General features: G+C 36.9%; 2 protein-coding genes across 7 annotated transcripts in view; one reads left to right on the forward strand and one right to left on the reverse strand.

Annotated features, from left to right (window-relative positions):
- Window positions 1-45: 45 nt before the first annotated feature.
- LRRC66 (leucine rich repeat containing 66) lies at window positions 46-10,099 on the forward strand. 2 transcript variants are annotated; one of them, XM_009681978.2, is made up of 5 exons: window positions 46-164; window positions 404-904; window positions 3,333-3,502; window positions 5,488-5,818; window positions 7,260-10,099. In XM_009681978.2, the coding sequence occupies exons 2-5, from the start codon at window positions 409-411 to the stop codon at window positions 9,950-9,952; spliced, it is 3,690 nt and encodes a 1,229-aa protein (XP_009680273.2). In that variant the 5' UTR covers window positions 46-164; window positions 404-408; the 3' UTR covers window positions 9,953-10,099. The 2 variants fall into 2 exon arrangements, with proteins under 2 accessions (XP_009680273.2, XP_009680274.2); XM_009681979.2 differs by lacking the exon at window positions 46-164 and having other exon boundaries at window positions 263-904.
- Window positions 10,100-16,495: 6,396 nt separating this feature from the next.
- DCUN1D4 (defective in cullin neddylation 1 domain containing 4) overlaps window positions 16,496-22,225 on the reverse strand; it is a 39,984-nt gene continuing 34,254 nt past the window's right edge. For all 5 annotated transcript variants that reach the window (XM_068942910.1, XM_068942909.1, XM_009681989.2 and 2 more), the window contains 3 exons: window positions 21,505-21,609; window positions 20,947-21,049; window positions 16,496-20,836 (listed from right to left, as the gene is read on the reverse strand). In XM_068942910.1, the coding sequence (XP_068799011.1) occupies window positions 20,781-20,836; window positions 20,947-21,049; window positions 21,505-21,609 (264 nt within the window). In that variant the 3' untranslated portion in view covers window positions 16,496-20,780. The remainder of the gene's footprint in view (window positions 20,837-20,946; window positions 21,050-21,504; window positions 21,610-22,225) is intronic.

A 22,225-nucleotide genomic window follows, 5' to 3' on the forward strand; every position in this document is an offset into this window, starting at 1 on the left:
TGAAAGTATGAAAACCATTCCACATCTATTTGTCATAGATTATAACTGGTGGACTTTGCTCAGTGATAACAGTGTATGATACCTGAAGTTAGTTCAAAAGTCTCCATTGCTTTTTGTGCATGAGTTCCTGAGAAGCTGTGTTTCTCCAGTTAAGGACAGGAAAAGTAAGAAAAAGTTTGGATTGTTTTGGGGAGAAGTGGTGGGTGGGGGAGGTTACCAATTTCTGAATATGCTTTTTGACAAATACCTAAGACTCCAAAACCGTACGTTTAAGGTAGAACATTGGCAATGGTTTGGGTATTTTAAGTTTGGTTGGTTTGTTTTTTGAACGTTAAAAGCATTTCTGCTTTCTACTTGACTGTAGTTATGATGAACTTACCATAATTTTACATCTTACATATAGATACTATGGATAGCCTTCGCTTGAGTGTCATAGCTGTGGTCCTTTACTTTAATCTTCCTGGATCGATGGAAACCAAGTCACACCAGATTCTCTCTGATATTTCTCACCATTCAGACTGCCGGTGGGATGGGAAGTTCTTAATGAATTGTTCTTTTACTGGAATATCTGCTATTCCAAAAGATGTATCACAAACAGCGATAACAGCTGATTTAAGTTACAACAACATTAAAACATTCCTGTGCACCAACGGCAGCAATGAAGAATGGATGCTGAAACACCTGAATCTCAGTAACAACCTGATTTCTGAACTCTCCTTAGCTACTTTTAGAAATTTACCAGTTTTAGAAACGCTAAACCTCAATGGTAATGCCATCAGCACCCTCACACTGGACATACCTACACCTGCACGTAGGTCTGAAAAGTACAAAGAAGCCTATCACCTCTTGCCTGCTTTGAAAGTATTATCAGTTGAAAGAAACAATCTTAATACAATTCCTAGAGGTAAGTTTTCAAAACTTTTAAGTACATCACCCAAGAGATAAGTTAATTTTAGATATAATTTCATACATCTTAGTGACTTTAGAATATAACTATCTCATTTCGTTATGTTTAAGGTGAGGAAAAGTTTCACTTGAGTGCAAATACAGACACTAGAGTAAATGGGTTCTTTGGGTTAGGTTTGTTTTTTTTCCATACAGTCTTTGAATTTATAATGCCTTAGTGCCAATCAAACATTACCAAACTTACCCTCTGAGAGGCAAAGGAGTATTTTTCCTTGCTTTATAGAAAGGGAAGTAAAAATGCTTGGAATGAAAACACCAGCCTCTAAGTCCCAATTGTAAACCTTAACATCAAGAAAATAAGGAATAAGGGAAGTAACACTATTGTTCAGAATAGAGTCAATACTCTTAAAAACTTGCTCCAATTTCAGTATTTCACAGCAGCAGGAAAACAATTTATCCAATTCAAAACAATTACCAGCGTTCACTGCCATCTCTTTGTTAATATTTTCAAAAGAGAAGACCCAAAGTGACACCTTCTACTAACGAGAGGGATTTAAATCTTCAGTAAACTTTGAGAAAGCATTTGCTAGTCACTCAAGTATGCTAGGAATACCCTTTATGGCAGCCTGTGCCCTCAGAAACAGACAATTCACATTGTCCCGGAAGCGTTTAAATGAAGCAAAAGCTACAGTATGAGCAACGCTATCCTGTATATTCTTGTTTATTGAATTTTATTGATCTCTGATAACATCATCATAGGCATTAGCCTTAAACTTCATAAATACTGGGGGGCATATCTCACAAAGTCAAAGACTAACCCTGAAATTACACAGGGTCCTAGAAGGTCCATTATTCTCCTTTTTTGATACCAAATAATTCTCTGGCATGCAGCAAACTGTTTTGCTTCATTATTTTGCTAACCGTATATGTAAGTATCTATAAGGTGTCCTTGTGGAAAGCATAGAAATAACTTATAATATAAAATATACTTATGAGAATTTGATTTATTATATAAATATAACTATGTATTATTATAGGATGCTATACTGGGTCAGAAAGATAACACTTTACTGTAAGAGATTCCAATAATTTCTAGGTGTTAAAAACAAAAATCAAATTGCTACACATCATGCTACCATACTCCCAATTTGTAATTAAATCCCATATTCGTTATGTTCAGAACTTTATTTTCATTCTCCAAAAAACTTCATTAACTTTCTGTTTTTTAAGCTCTGGTACGGGAGACGTTTCAAGATCAAGCTTAAATTCTGAAGTAGGGGTTCTGGCTATAAAGAAACCCTTCTCACAGCACTCAAGATATCAGGCTGCAAACCACAGTGCCATACCAATAGGCATTTTTGGCACAAATGTAGCTTCAAGCATGCAACCTATAAACCTTCATAAAGGCACAAGGAAGAATTGATGGAACTGCCAGAACTTCTGAATGCCTTTCATACTACCTACCTCTACATTTACAGTAGGAACGAATCCTTGTGTCAGCCTTTTGCAATAAACCCAGAGATAGTTACTCAGCAAACAGAAAGAGCAAACAAAGATTTCCTGTAAACCTGATGATACCAAGGGCGGAATTAAGGAGAACAAGTAGCTTCTAAACAATGCCCTACAATCAAAAAAAAAAAAATCACTTGCGAGTGACACAGATGTTACAAAAACGTTGTGATGCTGAATGTTCAGATGCCAGCTTTCCAATAAGATTCTGCAGACTAGAGTTAACAAGGGCTCCCTGCACAGTGTCTTAGAAAGATGAGGTATCTCTAGCTTTTAGAGCAGCCACATATGTAAGATAGATGCTGTCATAACCAGGAAACACTGAAGAATAAGCTGATCTGCTTAATATTTCACAGGCACGCAGCCATAATCAACACACACAAGTTTCAGTTTTCAGCCAGCTTTATAGCCTATGAATTTAGTTCCAATAATTCCACATATGAAAAATGGGCATGAACTTGAGGACAGCTATGAATAGGAGAAGTTGTATCACTTCTCGCATCTCCCCCTTTCATTTACTCCTCATATTCTGATTTATAAAAGAGTATATTCTGCCCTTTTTCACACTCCTCCTTTCTCATCTCTAATTCTCCACAGAGGTGTGCTCAAAGCACAGAGATCACGCTCATTAAGAATTTTGACAGCACTAAGTAATGTTACTGCTTTTATGGATGTCTAAATTTAAAAAAAGCATGCACTGATTTGTGAATATATTAAAGCACCTGGTGTTGATGCCGTACAACTTTTAAAATGGGATAACACCACTGAATAGAAAAAGCATGATAAATCAAAGGCTGCAGCCACAGGTTGCAATAGATAGTAATTGAAGGAATGTTGTTGCAAAGAATTTTAAAAAGCTGCTTGATGCAATTAGGAAAACAAGAATATAAAACATAAAACAATTTTGTTTTTCCTAGGACTAAAAATGCTGCAGTCTTTACAAACCATCCATTTGTCATCCAATGACATACTACAGATCGATCTGAATGATTTTCAAAACTGCTCACAACTGAAGAATATCTACTTACAAAACAACAAGATAACTAAAATTCATCCAGACGCCTTCAAGGATCTGAACAAATTACAGGTTGTAGAAATACTTGCAATATTGGTTTATGTTTTGTATTAATCCTTGCTCAAGATACTGATCACCAACTACTCAGCAAATTAGTTTTTATACTGATCAGTACAATGTGATTTATTTTTCTTGTAGATATTTTAAAGCAGTCTTATTTTAAAAGGCTTAAAGGCTTTAAAAGTCTTATTTTTATCCTTTTATCATCCCTCTATGACTCCCAATGCTGTTCTAAGTTCCTTTAAACTTATTAGGGCACATGGAGTCTGTTTGTATATGAAAAGTTTATAAGCAGATTTGTATAAAAAAGCAGGGACAACTTTAAATGGCAAAAGTCAGAATATAGCCAGATATCAACAAACAGAGTAGCAAGCATGCTGTGCCACCCTCCCTGATACATGGTGCTTTAGGCCAATGTGTTGGAGTAAGGTAGGACCTAATTAATTTAAAATCTGGATTATTCATCTGGAGGGGGTGAGATCAATGCTTACTGGCTACGGATCCACTACAGGACGGAACTTGGTTTACCAATAACTTTACCTTGTGCAGGACACCTACCTTAGCAGGGTCGCAGCATTCATTTATTTATCCATCCACCCATTTTAACAGCCAAACAATGCCTTTTCTACAATTTAATACATGCACATCAGTTTTACTTTTCCCTATGGGTTCTGTGAACAAAGATGCATCTACCCTGCAAATTGCTTTCTGGCAAGACAGACAAACTCCAAAAGGTGCTGCTGATGCTACAGTAGCCAAGCTATTTTTGTTACTCAGCTGCCTCCCTGTCTCTACGCTACACTGCACTGTGCAGTGCAGACCTGTTAACATCTTTGTTTTGGAAAGAAAAAAAGGATGCAGACAGAAATATGTGAAAGTCAGTAGGGAAGTTATCTAGGATAGTCTATTAGTTTTCTGCAAGTTGAAAGAGGGATGTAAGCAGAAAAGCAGTAAATTTAGGAACATAATTTAAGTACTCGTAATCAAGTATATACTAGATTTTAGCTACCCATCATTCATACTTAGTCCAACCATAAATTGGTCAGTTTATTCAGTGTATGTGCATGCAAATATAAGTATTATATATATACACACACACACATATATACTTTTTTATATATGTATCATCTCATTCTGCCGTAAAGTATTCAAACATTATCTTCCTCCGATACCTGTTGAAGAGGATAAGATGCTACTGAGATTGTTTGTTCCGATTCTGCAATTTTAAAATCATTTGTGTATGCACAGGTGGTGCCACATCCCCATGCCACACGAACAGATTAAATCAAATCTCAGTGGTCCTCTAACAGCAAGTAGGACTTTGAAAAAGAAAATGCCATCAAGACAGTATTATAGATAGTTACCTATCTGCAGGGAGGTTCATAAGGGGCAAGGACCATACTCTGTGGCATTCTCCTTTCCTACATACCTGCACATCCTTTTGGTCCTCCATTCCTTCTGCATATGCATGTGCACAGACATACATCCCTCTTCCATCCCCTCCAAGAAACCCAAAACCCTAAAATGATGCCACAGATCCTTATTAACGGTGAGTTAAGAAAGAATTCTAGAGGAGTTTCAGAGGAAATATGGCTGCAGAGACCTTTTCTAAGGAGATCAGAGTGCCATGAAAAAGCAGAAGGTGTTTTCATGACTGAAAATCTTTGGCATCATTTCATTAAGAGAAACCTCTTCTGCACCCAAGGGCATAATGGAATAGACATTCCATGATGAGAACCAGGTGATACTGCCAGTCATACAGAAAGTAGTATTCTGCAATGAAAGAGAGCTAAACATAATGTAATTTTTTTTCCTCTAAATCAAAGAGCTTAGAATAGGATACTCGAAACGCTAAACAGTTATATCCATTTCTTTAGAAATGCTCATTGTACTAAAACAAATGTTACTGTTGACACTACACCAATTCAGATTTCATTCTAAGAACTGATAAATTTATTTTTGAATGAATGAATTTTTAAATAATTATTTCCAAATAGGTCGTGGATCTTCGTGGAAATACTCTGACAACCCTTCCACCACAGATATTAACCGATTTGAACATATTTCACCTTGAAGTGGATTTGTCAAATAATCCCTGGATATGTAACTGCAGAGTAAAAGCTTTCAAACATTTAATTCATTTTCTTTTTGACTCAATGAGGAAAAAATGGAATATTTCATGCAATAAATGTGCCAACGTCTCACAGAAACCTCTCCTGCCTCTTTCAAGTTTCCATTTAAACTGCAATGACCGCGTTTCATTTAAAACAACTGTAATCCCAACAGGAAAGACAATCGTACTAAACTGTGACTTGGATAACACAAGGGGTATGTAAAACAGGCTATCCATACACTGCTAAAATCCAAATGCATGCAGAATGTCAAAAGAAATTGGTTCAAAAAAATAACTGAGAAACAATCTAACAGGTAAATTATTTGCTCACAAAGTATTATATGAGTTAGAATATTTGAAAGCCAGTTTCCCCCAAAACCTCTTAAATATAATCTACTATCTTACACCCAACTAGTAAGTAATGCTAGTATACAATTATACACAAAGAAGTTTAAATAAATAGTATGTCAAGTAATTCTCGGACACAGGAGACAATTAGACTTTTTTCTTACTATTGTGATTAATAGTTATAGGGTAGACATATTGGGGCATGTAGAAAAACAAGAAGGGAAGCAACAGGGCTTCTAGTACTTAGTCATAGCAAAATGAGATGAAAAATTATTTGCATGTGAAAAGGAAAGGAACTGTATTTCTTCTACAAAAGTACAGCCACCGAAGACTGCAGCAGTTTACTCAGTAAACAAATAGCGCATACGCAATTAATAGTGAGCACTTGATCTACAAATGACAAATTCTACAAAGCTAAGACTTTCTCCATGCAGATTTAAAACGAAGACAGAACTTAAGGAGGTGTATTTGTCACGTTCCATAAGCCGAAACAGTTCGACTCCAACAGACTAATAGCCCTTGGAGGTGATAAGCCTTCCTATTGGGAGTGCCTTATCCCCAAATGAGAGTACCTAGGGTCTATCAAATATGCCACCTACTTTATCCATTATCAAGGAAAGTCACAGAGAAAAATTTGGTCACGGGATTAAAAGCAACAGATTGGATTACACCAAAAATGAACTGTAAACCCAAGTAGACCCAAAAGCAATCATGTACACACTTCCTTGAAATGTACTCCAAAAGCCAACAAGCAGCCATCTCCAGCAGTAGCTGAAGTTTGGAACAATCATTAGGTACATACAAATACCTTCATTTTCAAACATTTTTTGCAGCGTTCATAGCAGTAACCACATGAAAATCACAGTAGCTGAAATACTAATAGTTAACTAAGGAATAAATTTTTACCTAGCTGCTGCATGCAGCCACCATGCCATGCTGAAAAAGGGCTGGCTGTGAACATGGATCTTGCATGAAGTAGATCAGCAGGTGTTTCTGGTGTGACCCAGAACATACTTATGTAATTCCAGTTATTTCCCCCCTCTGCTACCCACGCTATTTTTCTTGTAAAGTCTTGTAGTAGGACATAGTATGTGCTGCATTTTAAGTGTGGAGAAAAACATGAGATGACTTAACAGACATTTGGCCCAACATCTAGTGATTATGGATGGATAAAAAGAAACATTTCATAAGAATAAATAATGTTTGATTTATCAAAGATACTCATAGAATGTCTTTAGAGAAATAAATTTACCCCTCAATATTTTCTGCTTTTAAGGCAAATTTAATTCATATTTTCTTTTATTTCAGGCAATGGGGTCTCTTGGTGGACACCTACTGGCAGAATTTCAAAAGATAAGAGTCTTCCTCACATGGCACTGGATAAAATTAATAATTTAGTAATCTACAATGCTGACAGAACTGTTCAAGGGTTTTATATGTGTATTTTTAATACAACAAGGAAGAAATCTCTCATCTACAACATAGCGGTAAAGGAAAAGCTTTCAGCTACTTTGGTTAGAAAAACACGGGACACTAACACTGTTTTTAGACAAGGAAGAACCGAGCAAGGTCTTGCACTGGCTGTCTGCCTCTCAGTGTTCATTACATTTGTTTGTGCTTTTTGTCTGGGTGCTTTTGCTAGACCCTACCTTGTGAACTTGTGGAGACTCATGCGCAGAAGCAAAAACTCAGCTTCAGAACACATTTATTCTAATCAAGCTTTTCCAAATGAAACTCTGAGCAGAGAGCATTCTGCAAGCATACCAGCAAATACACCGAATGATTTGTTCATTTGTGATGAAAATTCTTTTAAAAACTCATGTACTTTTCCTACAGAGACTTCTAGTTTGTACGAAAGTGTCATTTATAGCAATGTACATGCACCAAACACTGAGGGAAAGTACCAGAAACAAAGCAGTAACGAGATCAAAGCAAAGCAAATACCAGTGTTTTCAAACAGCAAAGCAACTAGTATCAGCAATAACGATTATATAGATGTTGATCAGAACGGACAATTCTCTGTAAGGACGGACTGCAAAAACAGCAATGAAGTAACACCAAGAAAATTAACAAACAATGACATTTCATTATGCAAAGATTCAAAATATGCAAGTAATGAAGACTCAGAAAGGAGCACTTTCCCTCCCATATCCAGCAGATTGAATGCTGACTCTTACTCAATTCACACTGAATCTTCAGATTTAGATTTCCCCTTCACACAAGAGACTGGCTTTCCATTTTCTGGAATACAAACACATACAAATGCACAATATTCTGGGAACGGTGAGATAACTAACAAATCTGATCTGCTGCAGTCTGAAATTACAGAGGCTACACCAGATTCTCCTGAATGGAAAGAAATGATCTCACATAATGAGCCCCTAAGCCATACAATATTCATGCCCAGAACACAAAACTGCAATGAAGAGCTTGGTGTAAATGGTAAAATAAGTAAAATCAGTGATGCGGGAGATTTTATTCTACCCAATAGCTGCCAGAAAGAGACAAATCATGAGAATTTAAGTGCCTACTTAACAAGAGAAAATTCTTCTCTTGCAGAGTATTATAAATCAGAAGGTACTAATGAAAGAGATGATTCAGCAGACATATTAGGTGATAGCTCTTCAGACGAAGGGACTTCATTTACAATGAGTGACTGCAGTTCTTTAGCAGATTTTGAACTGGGACAACCAAGCAACAATCTCCCAAGCTGTCAGTCATCACTAGAAAAGGCTGATACAAACAATGGAACCAGTAAGTCCTCCACAGTGCCAGAGTCTCCAAGCCTTGCTGCTGAACTTCAGCATATTGGAAAAGATGAAAACACAGACAATGCTTCTTTTGAAGCCACTGTTAGTTATGGATCAGATACCACCGTGTCTGAAACGGAATCATCTTACCCTGACAAATGTAGTGATCATGTAACTGTCTCAGATTCTGACACAATCAGTTTTTCTAGTCAAAAAGTTCCTGATATGTTTAAGTGTTTTACCAATCCAGAGTTAACTATTTCTGATTCTCTCTGCAAAGAAAATATGAGTTGTAATGATATGATGTTAGTTTCATCAAAACATTCTCCCATATATGCCTCACATATAGAGGACACTCCTTCCGAAGAGACAGACTTGCAGCGCTATCAATTTCCCATTCAACCCCAGCACTTTCAGAGATTCAGTCCTACTAAACAAAAAGAAAACGCAGCAGAGATCAGTGCAGAAGAGCATGTAGAGAGGAGTTCCTCTGAAGAGGATCACAGTGAAGGGGACCTTACAGTAAGAAGGAACATGAATACATCTGAGAACAATCATTTTACATTTACTCCCACTGATTTTGGTTTAAATCAAATTGCTAGAAAAGCATCACTACTGTGTTCCAACATAGCCATCAACGAATCATCTCTTCAGTCTCAGCCTGAAAGTACAACTGAAAGATGTGTTTTCGTTACCACTGAAAAAGATGAGGGGAAGCAAGTGAAAACGCCCAAGACTCGTGCAGAGAAAATGCAAAAAGGCTTTAGTAACGAAGAATGTGATGAGGATAGAGAAACGCAGCGTAGCACCAATTGCTGCCTGCCTGAAGAAATGCAGTCCTGCAATGCTACGGTAGATCTGCATCACCTTAACTCTTCTGGAAAAATGCCGTCAGTCTTCAACACAGAAAGTGATTCCCCACTGGATCAGAGTGAAGAAAATGCATATTCCTCATCGCTCCCACAAGGCTTCTTTAATGAAAGCATACAATACAGTTTATGGTCATTCCCACAAAAGACTAGAGGAAATGCAACCTCCAGAAAGACCGATTCCGGTGAGACAGAGGATGACACTACTTTGACAGAACTGGAAAACAATTCCACAATAGCTGTCAATCTCCAAAATTCAAGTGAAAAATTCTATCAAAAAAATAAGACCAATTTAGCTCAGGGTCACTTTTTTGTTAAGAAGAAAAGAGCATTTGATGGATTTGCTAATGTTTTGCAAAGCAGAACAAACTGCAATAAATGATGTGTAAAACTGTAAAACTGCAACACCTAAGACTCCCACAAGGATGATGTCATATAGCAGGTGCAAAAATGACTGTGTCTTAAAATGAAGTTCTGCGGTTCCTGGTAACTGCTAAATACTGATTTTATATAAATAAATAAATTTATATATATATATATATTTTCCCCTTCTCAGTACAATAACCTCCTTTTAGCTTCAGAAAAACAAGTTGTGGAACTAGGCTAAACATTCAGATGAATGTAGCTGCATGCTATGCTCTAAAGTCTGGATTCATTTCATTTTGGCATCAAATTTAGAAACAAATAGATACCATAAAGTCAAAGGGTAATTCAGGCCTACACAAACATTTGTGTACACATAAGCCAGAAGCCTTCGATTTGTATTTAGAATGGTACTTGTGAAAAAAATTTCAAAATAATCGTATGGTACTCAAAATGAAGAAACTACTCTGTAACTACGATTGTAATAAAGCTTGCCTTAAGGTATAATAATTTGATATGTTTACTTTGTTGGTGGTGCCGAGATATTAGTTTCCCTTGGAAATTCTCTCTCACATACACTGTTTTATCTCTTTGTATAAAATAAATATAACTTATTACATTGTTATCATCCTTTTTTTTTTCCTATGGGAATCACTTCTATACAGTCAAATAGTACATATGACTATCGTCTGTTTTTTGAACCAAATTTGTGCATCTCCAAATTCCTACAATTTTGTGAAGACAGGTAAACAAGAGAAAGTCTGCAAGAGTTTTAAGGGAAGAGTTTGATACTTACAGAGCAGGAAGGAATAAGAAAGATATTAAGAGTGCCATAATTCTCTTTCTTTGATCCCAAAGGAAAATCACAAAAATTGCAGAAAAGCTGGCTTCACTGGTACCAGTCCTGATGCCCCTTTTTGAAAGAAGTTATAAAATTTAAAGTATGCCGATTGTAATCGAGCTACGTAAGTTTACATCTAGAACTATTTGCAACCCCCATTCTGTTTTGTGAAGCAGAAAACAATGCTGTAAAATCCACTCTTGAGCTTTAGTACTAAAAACAGTGAGGAGAGACTGCCACATGCAACAGATGGCTGAAAACAGAGAACAACCCGAAGTTATCAAACACTCATCTTCCATTCAAAAGGAGCAGAGTACAACCGCGAGCAGGCTGCAGTCTCCCAGCAAATGGGATAGCAATCTTGGGGAAACAGCCGTGCTTCACATTAATGGGCAGTGTCTCATTCTCAGAGAAATCTGCTACCTACCGGACAACCTAAAGTGGCCTAAATTGCAAAAGAAGTCTGGGCAGTATTCAATTACAGTATTCTTAAAAGTCTCTAGGTTTTAAGGCTTTGAATCAATAACAGAAAGCAGGACCAGTATGTAGGGTAAGAGAGCCAAAGTAGGTGCACGCATGTGACAGAACAGAAAGAGGCTGCCAACCGTTTTTTCTGTGCCCTACGTAATAACGCCTAGCTCGGGAGTTTTGTGCAGACCAAACCAATATATACAGACTTGCTCATGTCAATGCCTCCTACCACTGCTCCCTTCTTCACATACCTTCTTCACCTTCCTTCCTTCTTTTTTGATTTTTTTTATGAATACTACTTCAGAGCTGATGTAACCTAAGAGCTCTCCTCAGATATGGCCCAAGTCAGAGCATACCAAGAAATGAAGGGTAGGGGAATAAAAAAAAAAAAAAAGGAAAAAAGAGAAAGGAGGAGAGAAGGAAGAGAAAGGAGGAGAGAAGGAAGAGAAAGGAGGAGAGAAGGAAGAGAAAGGAGGAGAGAAGGAAGAGAAAGGAGGAGAGAAGGAAGAGAAAGGAGGAGAGAAGGAAGAGAAAGGAGGAGAGAAGGAAGAGAAAGGAGGAGAGAAGGAAGAGAAAGGAGGAGAGAAGGAAGAGAAAGGAGGAGAGAAGGAAGAGAAAGGAGGAGAGAAGGAAGAGAAAGGAGGAGAGAAGGAAGAGAAAGGAGGAGAGAAGGAAGAGAAAGGAGGAGAGAAGGAAGAGAAAGGAGGAGAGAAGGAAGAGAAAGGAGGAGAGAAGGAAGAGAAAGGAGGAGAGAAGGAAGAGAAAGGAGGAGAGAAGGAAGAGAAAGGAGGAGAGAAGGAAGAGAAAGGAGGAGAGAAGGAAGAGAAAGGAGGAGAGAAGGAAGAGAAAGGAGGAGAGAAGGAAGAGAAAGGAGGAGAGAAGGAAGAGAAAGGAGGAGAGAAGGAAGAGAAAGGAGGAGAGAAGGAAGAGAAAGGAGGAGAGAAGGAAGAGAAAGGAGGAGAGAAGGAAGAGAAAGGAGGAGAGAAGGAAGAGAAAGGAGGAGAGAAGGAAGAGAAAGGAGGAGAGAAGGAAGAGAAAGGAGGAGAGAAGGAAGAGAAAGGAGGAGAGAAGGAAGAGAAAGGAGGAGAGAAGGAAGAGAAAGGAGGAGAGAAGGAAGAGAAAGGAGGAGAGAAGGAAGAGAAAGGAGGAGAGAAGGAAGAGAAAGGAGGAGAGAAGGAAGAGAAAGGAGGAGAGAAGGAAGAGAAAGGAGGAGAGAAGGAAGAGAAAGGAGGAGAGAAGGAAGAGAAAGGAGGAGAGAAGGAAGAGAAAGGAGGAGAGAAGGAAGAGAAAGGAGGAGAGAAGGAAGAGAAAGGAGGAGAGAAGGAAGAGAAAGGAGGAGAGAAGGAAGAGAAAGGAGGAGAGAAGGAAGAGAAAGGAGGAGAGAAGGAAGAGAAAGGAGGAGAGAAGGAAGAGAAAGGAGGAGAGAAGGAAGAGAAAGGAGGAGAGAAGGAAGAGAAAGAGGCCAGTTATCAAAACCCTGATTATACACCAGAACTGTGAAAACTAAATAGGAAGAAATTCTTTCTTCCGTCTTCTTTCGTCTGTAGCAGTCTCAAGTTTTAGTAGGGACAACTGCAAACAAAGTGTAACTTCAAACCAACTGAATTTGCCACACTGACCTTTTTCATCCTTTATCTTCTTGACAGCTTTAGTGATTTTAAAGGTTACTCCATTGTCTGTGCAGACTGAGGATTAACTAATAGTTGTAAAACATCTAAAGATTACTAGATAAAATGTACTATACAAGCAGGAAGCACTTCTTGGCTGCTTTATTCAAGAAAAACTTCCAACTGTTAACAAAAAAGACATTTGTAACAGTTCAGGTAGAGAACTATTCACAGCCTTCTACAAACAACGATCAAGAAAGGCAGGTTTGAAATAGCACACTCCTACGTGCATAATACCGCACTGCTGCTGTGTATATCATATGATAAGAAGCTGGCTAGCTTTGGCTAACCAAAATACTGAGACACTTTCTGAAGTAGCACTGAACCCGGAAGGACTGGAGGGAAAAGAAAAAAAAACATCTTAGCACAGCAAAAGACATACACAGTGGTGGAATCTGCTCTACTAATGAAACCCTCCTAAAAAAATAACAGAATAGAACTCAAATCTGGCTGAAAAGTCACTTACACAGATCTAGTTACTGACATGAGACTATACATTAAGAACAGTATATTACCTGAAAGTTCAGGTGTGAGGACAGAGAAAGCGGATTTTAAAAAAAGCAAACTTACTGTTACTAAGCTGTAATTCTCTATTAAGAGGAATCCTATACATCTTTAAGTATTTCATAGAAGGGTAAATCATGAACAGTTGAAAACTGCTGAATTAAAATATCAATAGCTCAATACGCAGTAACTTCTTCTAAGTAAAAAGACAACAACGTAATGAAACATTCAGGGAGAATTTTTTTTAAAAGACTTTTTAACATACACATCTCATTGACAGAGTCCTCAAAGTCCATCATTATGAAGGGGAACAGGCCCACGTTCAGCTACTCAGAAATCGCTTCCAGCCGCACAAGGCCGTCTTGCCGCTCAGGGAGAGCTTTGTTACAAAAACACAATGAATTTACTAAAAAACGCTTTAGAAGACGGGACACATTTTACCTCTTCCAGAAGAGGAGCAGGTCTAAAGGCTCAAAATATTTTTGAAAGGATTTTAAAAAATAAAGGAAGAAAAGAACAAAGAGATGCTGACAGAACTTAACCTTTCTTAGTGTCACAGATCTGGAATTTAAAAAAAAAAAAAAAGTATTGCAATAAAATTACAATGCAAGTAAAAGTACCTCAAGGAGACCAGTGCTGATAATATTTCTATCTTTTTGAAAATATTATCTTTAGTCCCCTAATATCCAGCCATGTTTTGTCATTCAGTTCTGCTTTTAAAATAATAATATTGGGAAATTATTTTCTCACCTTTTTTCTGACCACCAGAATGTTGCAGTAGAGATATGTACAGCACATAACTTCTGAGAAACAGTGAGTTTTGAGCCTTTTATACCAAAAAAGTCATAGAAAAAATGTTATGCTTTTCTTAGCATATCCACAGAGACAACAATTTGCTCCTTGGTTATGGATTTTTATCACGTGACAAAGTACTTCACCTCACTATCAGAACACTATTGATGTTCCGTCCAAAACTTACTTGCACATATCTTGCACTTTTCTTTTGCCACTCATCACTCCAAACACTCCTATTACTCTATGTTCATTCAAATCCAAATAGCCAGTTTCTTCTTCTTCATATTTATTCCTCACATCATTAGCAATTGTTCTCAGAAATACTACAAAACCTTTTAGATTTTCTGCCACTCCCAACCAACCGTCACCATCCAGCGTGCTTTCAGGATTCTAGTCCTCCCTAGCGATTTTATTTCTCCCAGTCCTCTAGTACCCAATGGCTACACAGTCCCCCTGCTCACTGAATCCCTTTATGAGATTCTATCCATGGTCATTTTTCTTCACATTTCAGCTGATATCAATCAGCTGTATTTTGTTTGTACTGAAAACTACTCATTTTGCTGATTTGGTTGCAGAGAACTTTCAAAGTTACCTACACCATTCAAAAACAGTTGCAATCATACCAGAATAAATGTACGTTATAGAGACACAACCCCCATCCCATATGGTAGTTATCCTTGCAGAGAGGTACAACTGCATCTGCTCTAGGGAAGCTGAACTACTTCAGCTTCATCAGTAACTTCAGGCAGCAGAACACATGTTCAGATAAGGTTTAAGTCACTATCACAGTTGACAGTGGATAAGCAGATTATGTCACAGAACAAGCTTCATTATGAAAGTAGGCTAAGTGAGCATATGCTGTATCAAATTCTTGAGTGAAGATCAAAGGTGTAGCTGACAGGATGTTGGCAATACTCTCATCGTACTCTTCTCACCAGACAACAAAACGCTGAGCTCAAGACTGGAAACAACACAGCATCCCTGATATACTGAATCAGTTTGGGAAAAAAATACTAAAATTTTAAGAGCAGATTAAGAACTTCAGATACAGTAATGACAGTATAACAAAGCTCATATTTTCAGTCACATACTTAGGATATTTTGATAATTATCAGATTGTTCTGGCTACAAAGCATTTTAGTCTTTCCAAAGTATGCTGACAACTGGGCTAGTAAACAACCCTTGAATATGACGTAAAGACTTTCACATTTAATCTACACGCAGCTAACACCATAAAATTTCGGGAAAAACATGAAGGTTCTCACGGTAGAGAAGCCTGACTCACCACCTCTGAGTAACACAAGCAGCGCCGACATTCTGGGAACTGAAGCCAACCCCAGATTTGATTACCACCTTAAACACAAGGAAGGGCCACTTCTCCAAAACAAGCAGCGCATTACAATGTAACACTAAGTGGAAAGCCTTGGGACCAGTCACTCAAATAGTGGAAGAGAAAAAAAAAAAAAAAAAAGGAAAAAAGAACAATTGCTTAGACTTGTTCTTAACTCTTGGCAATGTTTTAGGTCTGTTTCCTACTCAAAAACAAACCTGCAGCTCTGAAGACAATATTAAGTAGTAAGACCAACTAATGGCTCCTTTAAAAATTGAACTGGTGAATATATTACTGACATTTAAGCTGCACTTTTCATGTCACGTTGCTGACAGCTTTTCTACTGCTCTGTTTAGATATAATTATTCTTGTTTCATAAAGATCAACCAAACAGCCCATTACAAGACAAATCATGGAAAAAATTTTGCTAAAAGTAAGAAAAATAGAAGGATTTGAGGTCACAAACAGACCTTAAGAGCAAAATATCACCACATTCAATACACCAGACTGGTCGCCTCTTCCAACACTGTATTTAAAAAAAAGCTTACAGAATCTTCTTTATGAATGCTTTAAGAGATGAACAGGTTATGAAGATGCTTGCTGTAAAACTCCATCTGAAGATGCACTCCTGGTGAAGCTGACTCTGCATGAAAATAACTTTTGTATTAGTTTCACGCACACAGACCCCATATTTGAAACGTACCCATTTCCAACAAAGTTTTAAACACTGATTTGCCTTAGTATTTCTCTGCTACTAAGTGAAAAGGGTAGACTAAGCATTAAAAGCCAACATATTTTTAAAACATAAAAACTGGAATTTTTCAGGGGCTTCTTAAATAGGCATTTTAGACAAAAATTCAAACTAGCTATTGTCAGCAATTGTCACTGACATGTGGCGTGTATTCAGGTGAGAAAATTTCTAAAGCACGAACCACAGAAAAATCTAAAGTCAGGTTCAGAAACCATCACAAATACTGTTTATTTGTGGGATACTATTTTACATCAACACCAGCAAAAATCCTAAAAATGAACTCAAGATGAACTCATGTTAGGTGGCATAACAGTATTTTAGTCAGGCTGTGAGTCACAGGAGTTTAGCACACCTTATGCATACAATAGGCAAATAACTAAGACAAAGCATTCACAGTTGCAGGTTAACTGCTGTTCCTGCAACAGCAGTGTCAGTAGAAACCATTTTGTGACAACACCAAAAAAAAAAAAAAAACATCACCCCAAAATACCCTACGTTTTGGTCTCAATTACAGACGATCAGCTAAGTTGGTGGATGGATTCTATACACTTCTATAACAATATGAAATAATAAAATATAAGGCCTATAAAGAGGTATTTTAGCAGTTATAATCAAAACCAGGGCACAAGCTAACCTTAAAAGCTGTCTGTATGAATTCCAACAATTTGTTAGACTTGTGACCAGGGGGTCAACAGAAATCTGGAAAAACCTTAACAAAACTGAAGTCTGTTTCTTGCGCTCCAAAAAACCTAACTAGTGAACGTTAAGCAAGTAGTAGCTCATTTCGATTGTGCAAGCATATTTGTGATGAAATAAAATGTCTGTATTTGCAATAAAACAGGAGATGCCTCCAGTCCCCTACAAATGTTAGAAAAGGCCACACAAAGATGACCCAAACATTTACTATAATTTAAAGATAACCTTAACATAGGAACGTAGCTTCTTACTGAAAACTTGATAAGTACATAAAAGCATTCCAATAAATTTTATCTTCCTCAACTATCCTTCCTTGTGGAGAAAAAAAAAAAAGGGGGGGGCAGGGGGGAGAGGTGGGGGAAAAAAAATGGTAACACAGAATTAAATTAGTATTTTAAATTACTGTGTACTACTTTGCAGTAAAGGGAAATATATATCAATTTGTGAAATGTTTCTGTAATTAATATTACCTATTGCTATTCTATTAATAAAGAGTTCTAAATGTCTGTCATTTACCAGTTTACAGTGTCCACTACTATAGTATCTGGATGCTGTTTTCCTTTCACTAACTGTCCTTTCACCTTACAATCTCCTAAATATCAAGCATGAATTACACATAGGTCATTACGTTTCTGCTATAGGGACAGTTATCTTACACCTGAAAAGTTAGCTTAAACTCATGATACTTCTACCAGAATGACCTTTCAGTGTCCTGTTCAAGAAGTCAGGATACTCCATATATCACTTTTCAAAAGAAGGAAGAAAAAAACACAAAAAAATACAAAAAACCATTGGATGGTGTAGCAAACAAACAAAAAAGCAAAATTCAAACTTGTATTACATATAAGGTAAAATCAAGAAGCTTTGCTAAATATCCACAGTGTAAAAAGGAGAGGGAATTCCTCCAAAATACAGGAGCTGGTAATGTTAAGGTCCCGCTGCTTGTCAGCGGATACAGAACAAACAAAAGGACAGATAATACATGGAAGCTTATTAAGCTGTTAAGGGTCAGAGGTAGTTTGTCTTGATCTCTGTAAGTTGCAGTAAAGACATCAATTAGCTGTAATCACATTTGTGGTTCATTTTCTGAAGATGTGTGTGTTAAACCAACTGAAGAGCACAGATTCATCTTGCTTACAATCAGAAGAGAACATTTGCAGTATCTGTCTGATCCACGTTCAAACACATTATTCCTTGCCCTCACTCCCAATTAACCGTACACAAACGAAAACTGAAGGGTTTAATCTATACAGTATGAATATTTTCCATTTTTTCCCTGTTTTCTTTGTTTTTAAATTAAATTTTGTATTCTACTTAACATTTATAAAAATTGGGAAAAAGAACACTTGTTTGAGTTGAACAGATTTCTGTTGACCCTGTTACGTGAAAGTTATACCGATAAGAGTAATAGATTAAAAATGTCTTTGGCTCTTGCTTCCATTATTGGAAGCCAAATTATTGGTCACATACAAAGCTTCTTAAGCAGCAAGCCTTGTATTTTAGCAGTATTCATGCCAATTTGTGCTAAACCATTTTCTAGAGTTAATAACTAACCCAAAACTTAAGAACACTTGCAGTATTTCACTTAGGATTTTAGCAACCACAATTCAGCTTAACGTTACGAATTATATTGCTTCTAAGTTCACTCTTTAAAGAACTAAACCAGCAGCTCCATGCTTTTTTCCTTACAGCTATACTATAGTATTATACACATTTACATCAGAAATCGTAAAATCTGTGTGTTTTAGTAAACACTAATTGTAAACATTAAATACCACACTCCACTGAATTAATATATTGTGCAAACTGGCCTCCAGTATAGAGTTAATGTTATGTGTATTAGTACATGAAAAAGCAATGATTATGTACGCTTTACCATTATTAACTTTAAAGAATGCTACCTATTTAGTGTCACGGAAATTCAAACATGACACTTTCATGGGGAAAGGTAGTATTTTCTCCTTAATATCATGGAACTTTAGGTTTTGTATATGCATATATACTGTATCTTTAAGTTAATACAGATACACACAAACACACACAAATAACTTTCTTTGGCAGCTGAGTTTGGAGCAAGGGGAGAGAGGGGGAGGGAAAAAAAAAAAAAAAAAGAATTGAACACAAATTGACCACCAGTAGCAAAGGAATTACAACCTCCTGGTCCAGGGCAGCAAGCTACCGTGCTTTTCAAAAAGCAGGCTTAATCCTGAAAGTAGCCAAGTCAACGACAGTTATTCCTGACTTGAGGGATGGCAGAACAGGGCCTTCAATGCAGCTGAAACTTTCACATTCAACCTAAAACGCTTCCCCACCTTTCAGATTGCATTCTAGAGAAACACTAAAACTACCAATACCTTTCAAAAAGGCTTCTACAGAAAAGTAATGTTATTCTTTATTCCAAAATACCCACTGGTCCCTTTTTGTTAAACGTTCCATGAAATAATATGGAACCTTTATAAAAAGCCTCAGGGATCAAAGTTTAATAGCACTGGATAGTTTAAGAACCTAAAAATCAACTGTATCATTAAATACAGACAGGTAAGGCAAGGCCAATGTGACAAAAATATAGAACTTAAAACACCTTTCCGTTCACTCATTTTCCCCAAATAATCAGTAAAACTGTCCTATACAAATAGAGAAATATGTGAAACAGGAAGCGGTCCCTGCTAAAAAGTATTGTCATTTAATGCTGGTGTTTAACGTGCCCATTGCCTGCAATGGGCGTTCCGCTAGGAACTTCCAATCCCCAGCATGAAAGAAAAAGTAATGTTTTGACTACTCAGTGTAAAATTTTTTAATTACTCAGAACCAAAGCTATAGACCATGGGAAAGACTAATATTACAAAGAAAGATCCAAACCTATATTAACTATAGGCTGGGGCTGAGCAGACTTTATTCCCTCAAGCACTAATTTTAGATAAAACTTTTAATTTCACTAGATCACAACACAGTCCAAGCACTTAGTACACCAAAATTTAAAAGAAATATGCCAAACGGAATTTAAAAAAGTCTAAAATCCATTTTTAAAAGGTACTTTAATTTGTTCATTTGTACCTGTAATGAAACTACTGCGGTTTTAACATTAAAAAGTCAGTACTTTCTTCTTCAAATAGAAATCATCTGTGGCATGTACAACTATTACAGTGTTTTTACATATATATATATACGTGTGTGTGTGTATATAACTTTTAAGACACTGACGTTTCATTCCTATTAAGCAAAAGGTCGTGTTTGGCGAATTCCCCTGAAGAAAGTCACAGCAAATCTTCTCCCCTCAGAAACTGGCATCTCAAACAGTAACATTAAAACTGACAATAGTTCTTCATGGTAACTATGTCCAAGCAGTCTGTCCCATTTCATTTTCTGAAATGCTACATTTGAGACCAAAAGAAAAACAAAATAACTGAAGTTTCAATGAACACATAAGTGATTAGAAATATGCCACAAAATTAATTTTTACAATACATTTCTGCTGAAATAATCCCTAGGTGAAGCTTTTTTTTATATACATATACAAAATTTAGACAGCAATATACACATAATCACAGTGAAGACGCTGGCAAGTTCACTATTTTGTAGTGTAAATACAGAATGCAAAGCAGCCTTCAAAGAGAACAATGCTACACAGCAAGCATAGCTGGCTTGTTAAATAGCAAACACCAAAAGTTCCCTGCAAGAGGGATACAGTGCAAGAAAAGCAGCATGCACTTCGATACAAACAGCAGTTTATGGCTAATGGTTGACATAACTGTGGTAACAGTGACTCTTGAGTGGCTGTGCATAGTTAAACTCCTATGTCATCTGTCTTCCTTTATACCATTCCACAAACTCATCCAGCAACACTGGCCCTGTAGAGAGATCAAATAACTGTATTTTACAAAATGGTGTAAGAGGAGACTGACTGATTAAACTCAGAGAAATAAATTATTTTAAAACATCAACGTATCGTGGTACTTACAGGCTCCATCTTCATCATAATTACTGAGGTCAAGGTTAATTGTTCTGCTGAATTCAAGCACGTTACACCATTGGTCCTTATTGATGACTTTGTATTTCGATTGCTGCTTAAGGAAAGAAACATATTTTCAACTCCCTCAAACTTGAGGATACTCTTACAGAAAATTTAGGGTTTGTGATGAATTATGATTCTAATCTCTATGCCGTCTAAAGCCAAACAGGGATTAAACAAACCACTAAGTGGTGTTGAGTAATTCATGTTTCTAGTTAAGACTTCTTCTATTGGACAAGCTTATAGCAATTAAACGACAGTCTATAAGCAAATTCATGACACGTTCTGTAATTTGCCCTGTATTAAACAAGCATTAACAGCAGAGGGATTTGGTGAACAGGAAGAAAGGAAAGATATCAGTTACAAGTGCAGTTTTGGGGGTCAGTATAATCTAAGTCAGGAAAAAAGGGATCGAAATACCAATTCTTAGTTATTTACTGTACATTTCATTACAATAAAACATCAGAGAAGACAAAAAAATATACAATTCCCTTTCAAACTTCATACCTCTAGAAACTGGTGAAATACTGGAAAAAGAGACCATGTTTTTCCTAAAAGAAGCCCCAACATACACTTGGCAGTATTGATATCTAGGCTGCGCTGGTCCTTTTCCTGTATCAAGAGAAAAAAGGTCAAAAAGGAGAAAAGAAATCCCCAATCCCAGTGGCTTCCCCCAATACCTAGACCACAGTTCACTCATTCATAAAACACGTTAATTAAAAAAAACAGTATTAGATGCTATTATTATTTAAAAAAACTTCCTAGTAAAACATTATACTTCTTCTCAGAGCTAATGACTTGCCATGAAGAGTTGCTTTCCATAGCAACAACAGTTCTTTGAGAAAACCTACTGCAGATGAAGCATCCACTCCTACTTTTTACTTCCACACTTTCTGGAAAGAGATGGCCACTGGACCCATATCCATGTGTGTACGTATGCCTCTGCATCGCCATGGGTTTCTTAAATAGTATTAAGATAAGTATTTCCTGAGGTATTAATACTACTACATCAACTATCTGTAGGTGATAAGCAGCTACCAAGTAACATTGATTATGCGAGCGTGACCCAGGAGCTCTTTTTCTTTGTCCTGTCATTCTACTGATTATATTAAGTTTAGATTAAATGAATTAACAAAGTAGCAGAGGGAACATAAGACAGTAAGAGCTAGCACAGCAAGACTCCTCTCAGAACTGTCCCAGTTTGGATTCAACATAGGAGTAACATGTT

Source organism: Struthio camelus, chromosome 4 (genome assembly GCF_040807025.1).
Source record: "Struthio camelus isolate bStrCam1 chromosome 4, bStrCam1.hap1, whole genome shotgun sequence".
Lineage (NCBI taxonomy): Eukaryota > Metazoa > Chordata > Aves > Struthioniformes > Struthionidae > Struthio > Struthio camelus.

Coding starts and splice junctions, on each gene's coding strand:
- LRRC66 (XM_009681978.2), top strand. CDS start 409: ATGGATAGCCTTCGCTTGAGTGTCATAGCTGTGGTCCTTTACTTTAAT. Junction 3,503..5,487: donor AGGATCTGAACAAATTACAG/GTTGTAGAAATA, acceptor ATTTCCAAATAG/GTCGTGGATCTTCGTGGAAA. Junction 5,819..7,259: donor TGACTTGGATAACACAAGGG/GTATGTAAAACA, acceptor CTTTTATTTCAG/GCAATGGGGTCTCTTGGTGG.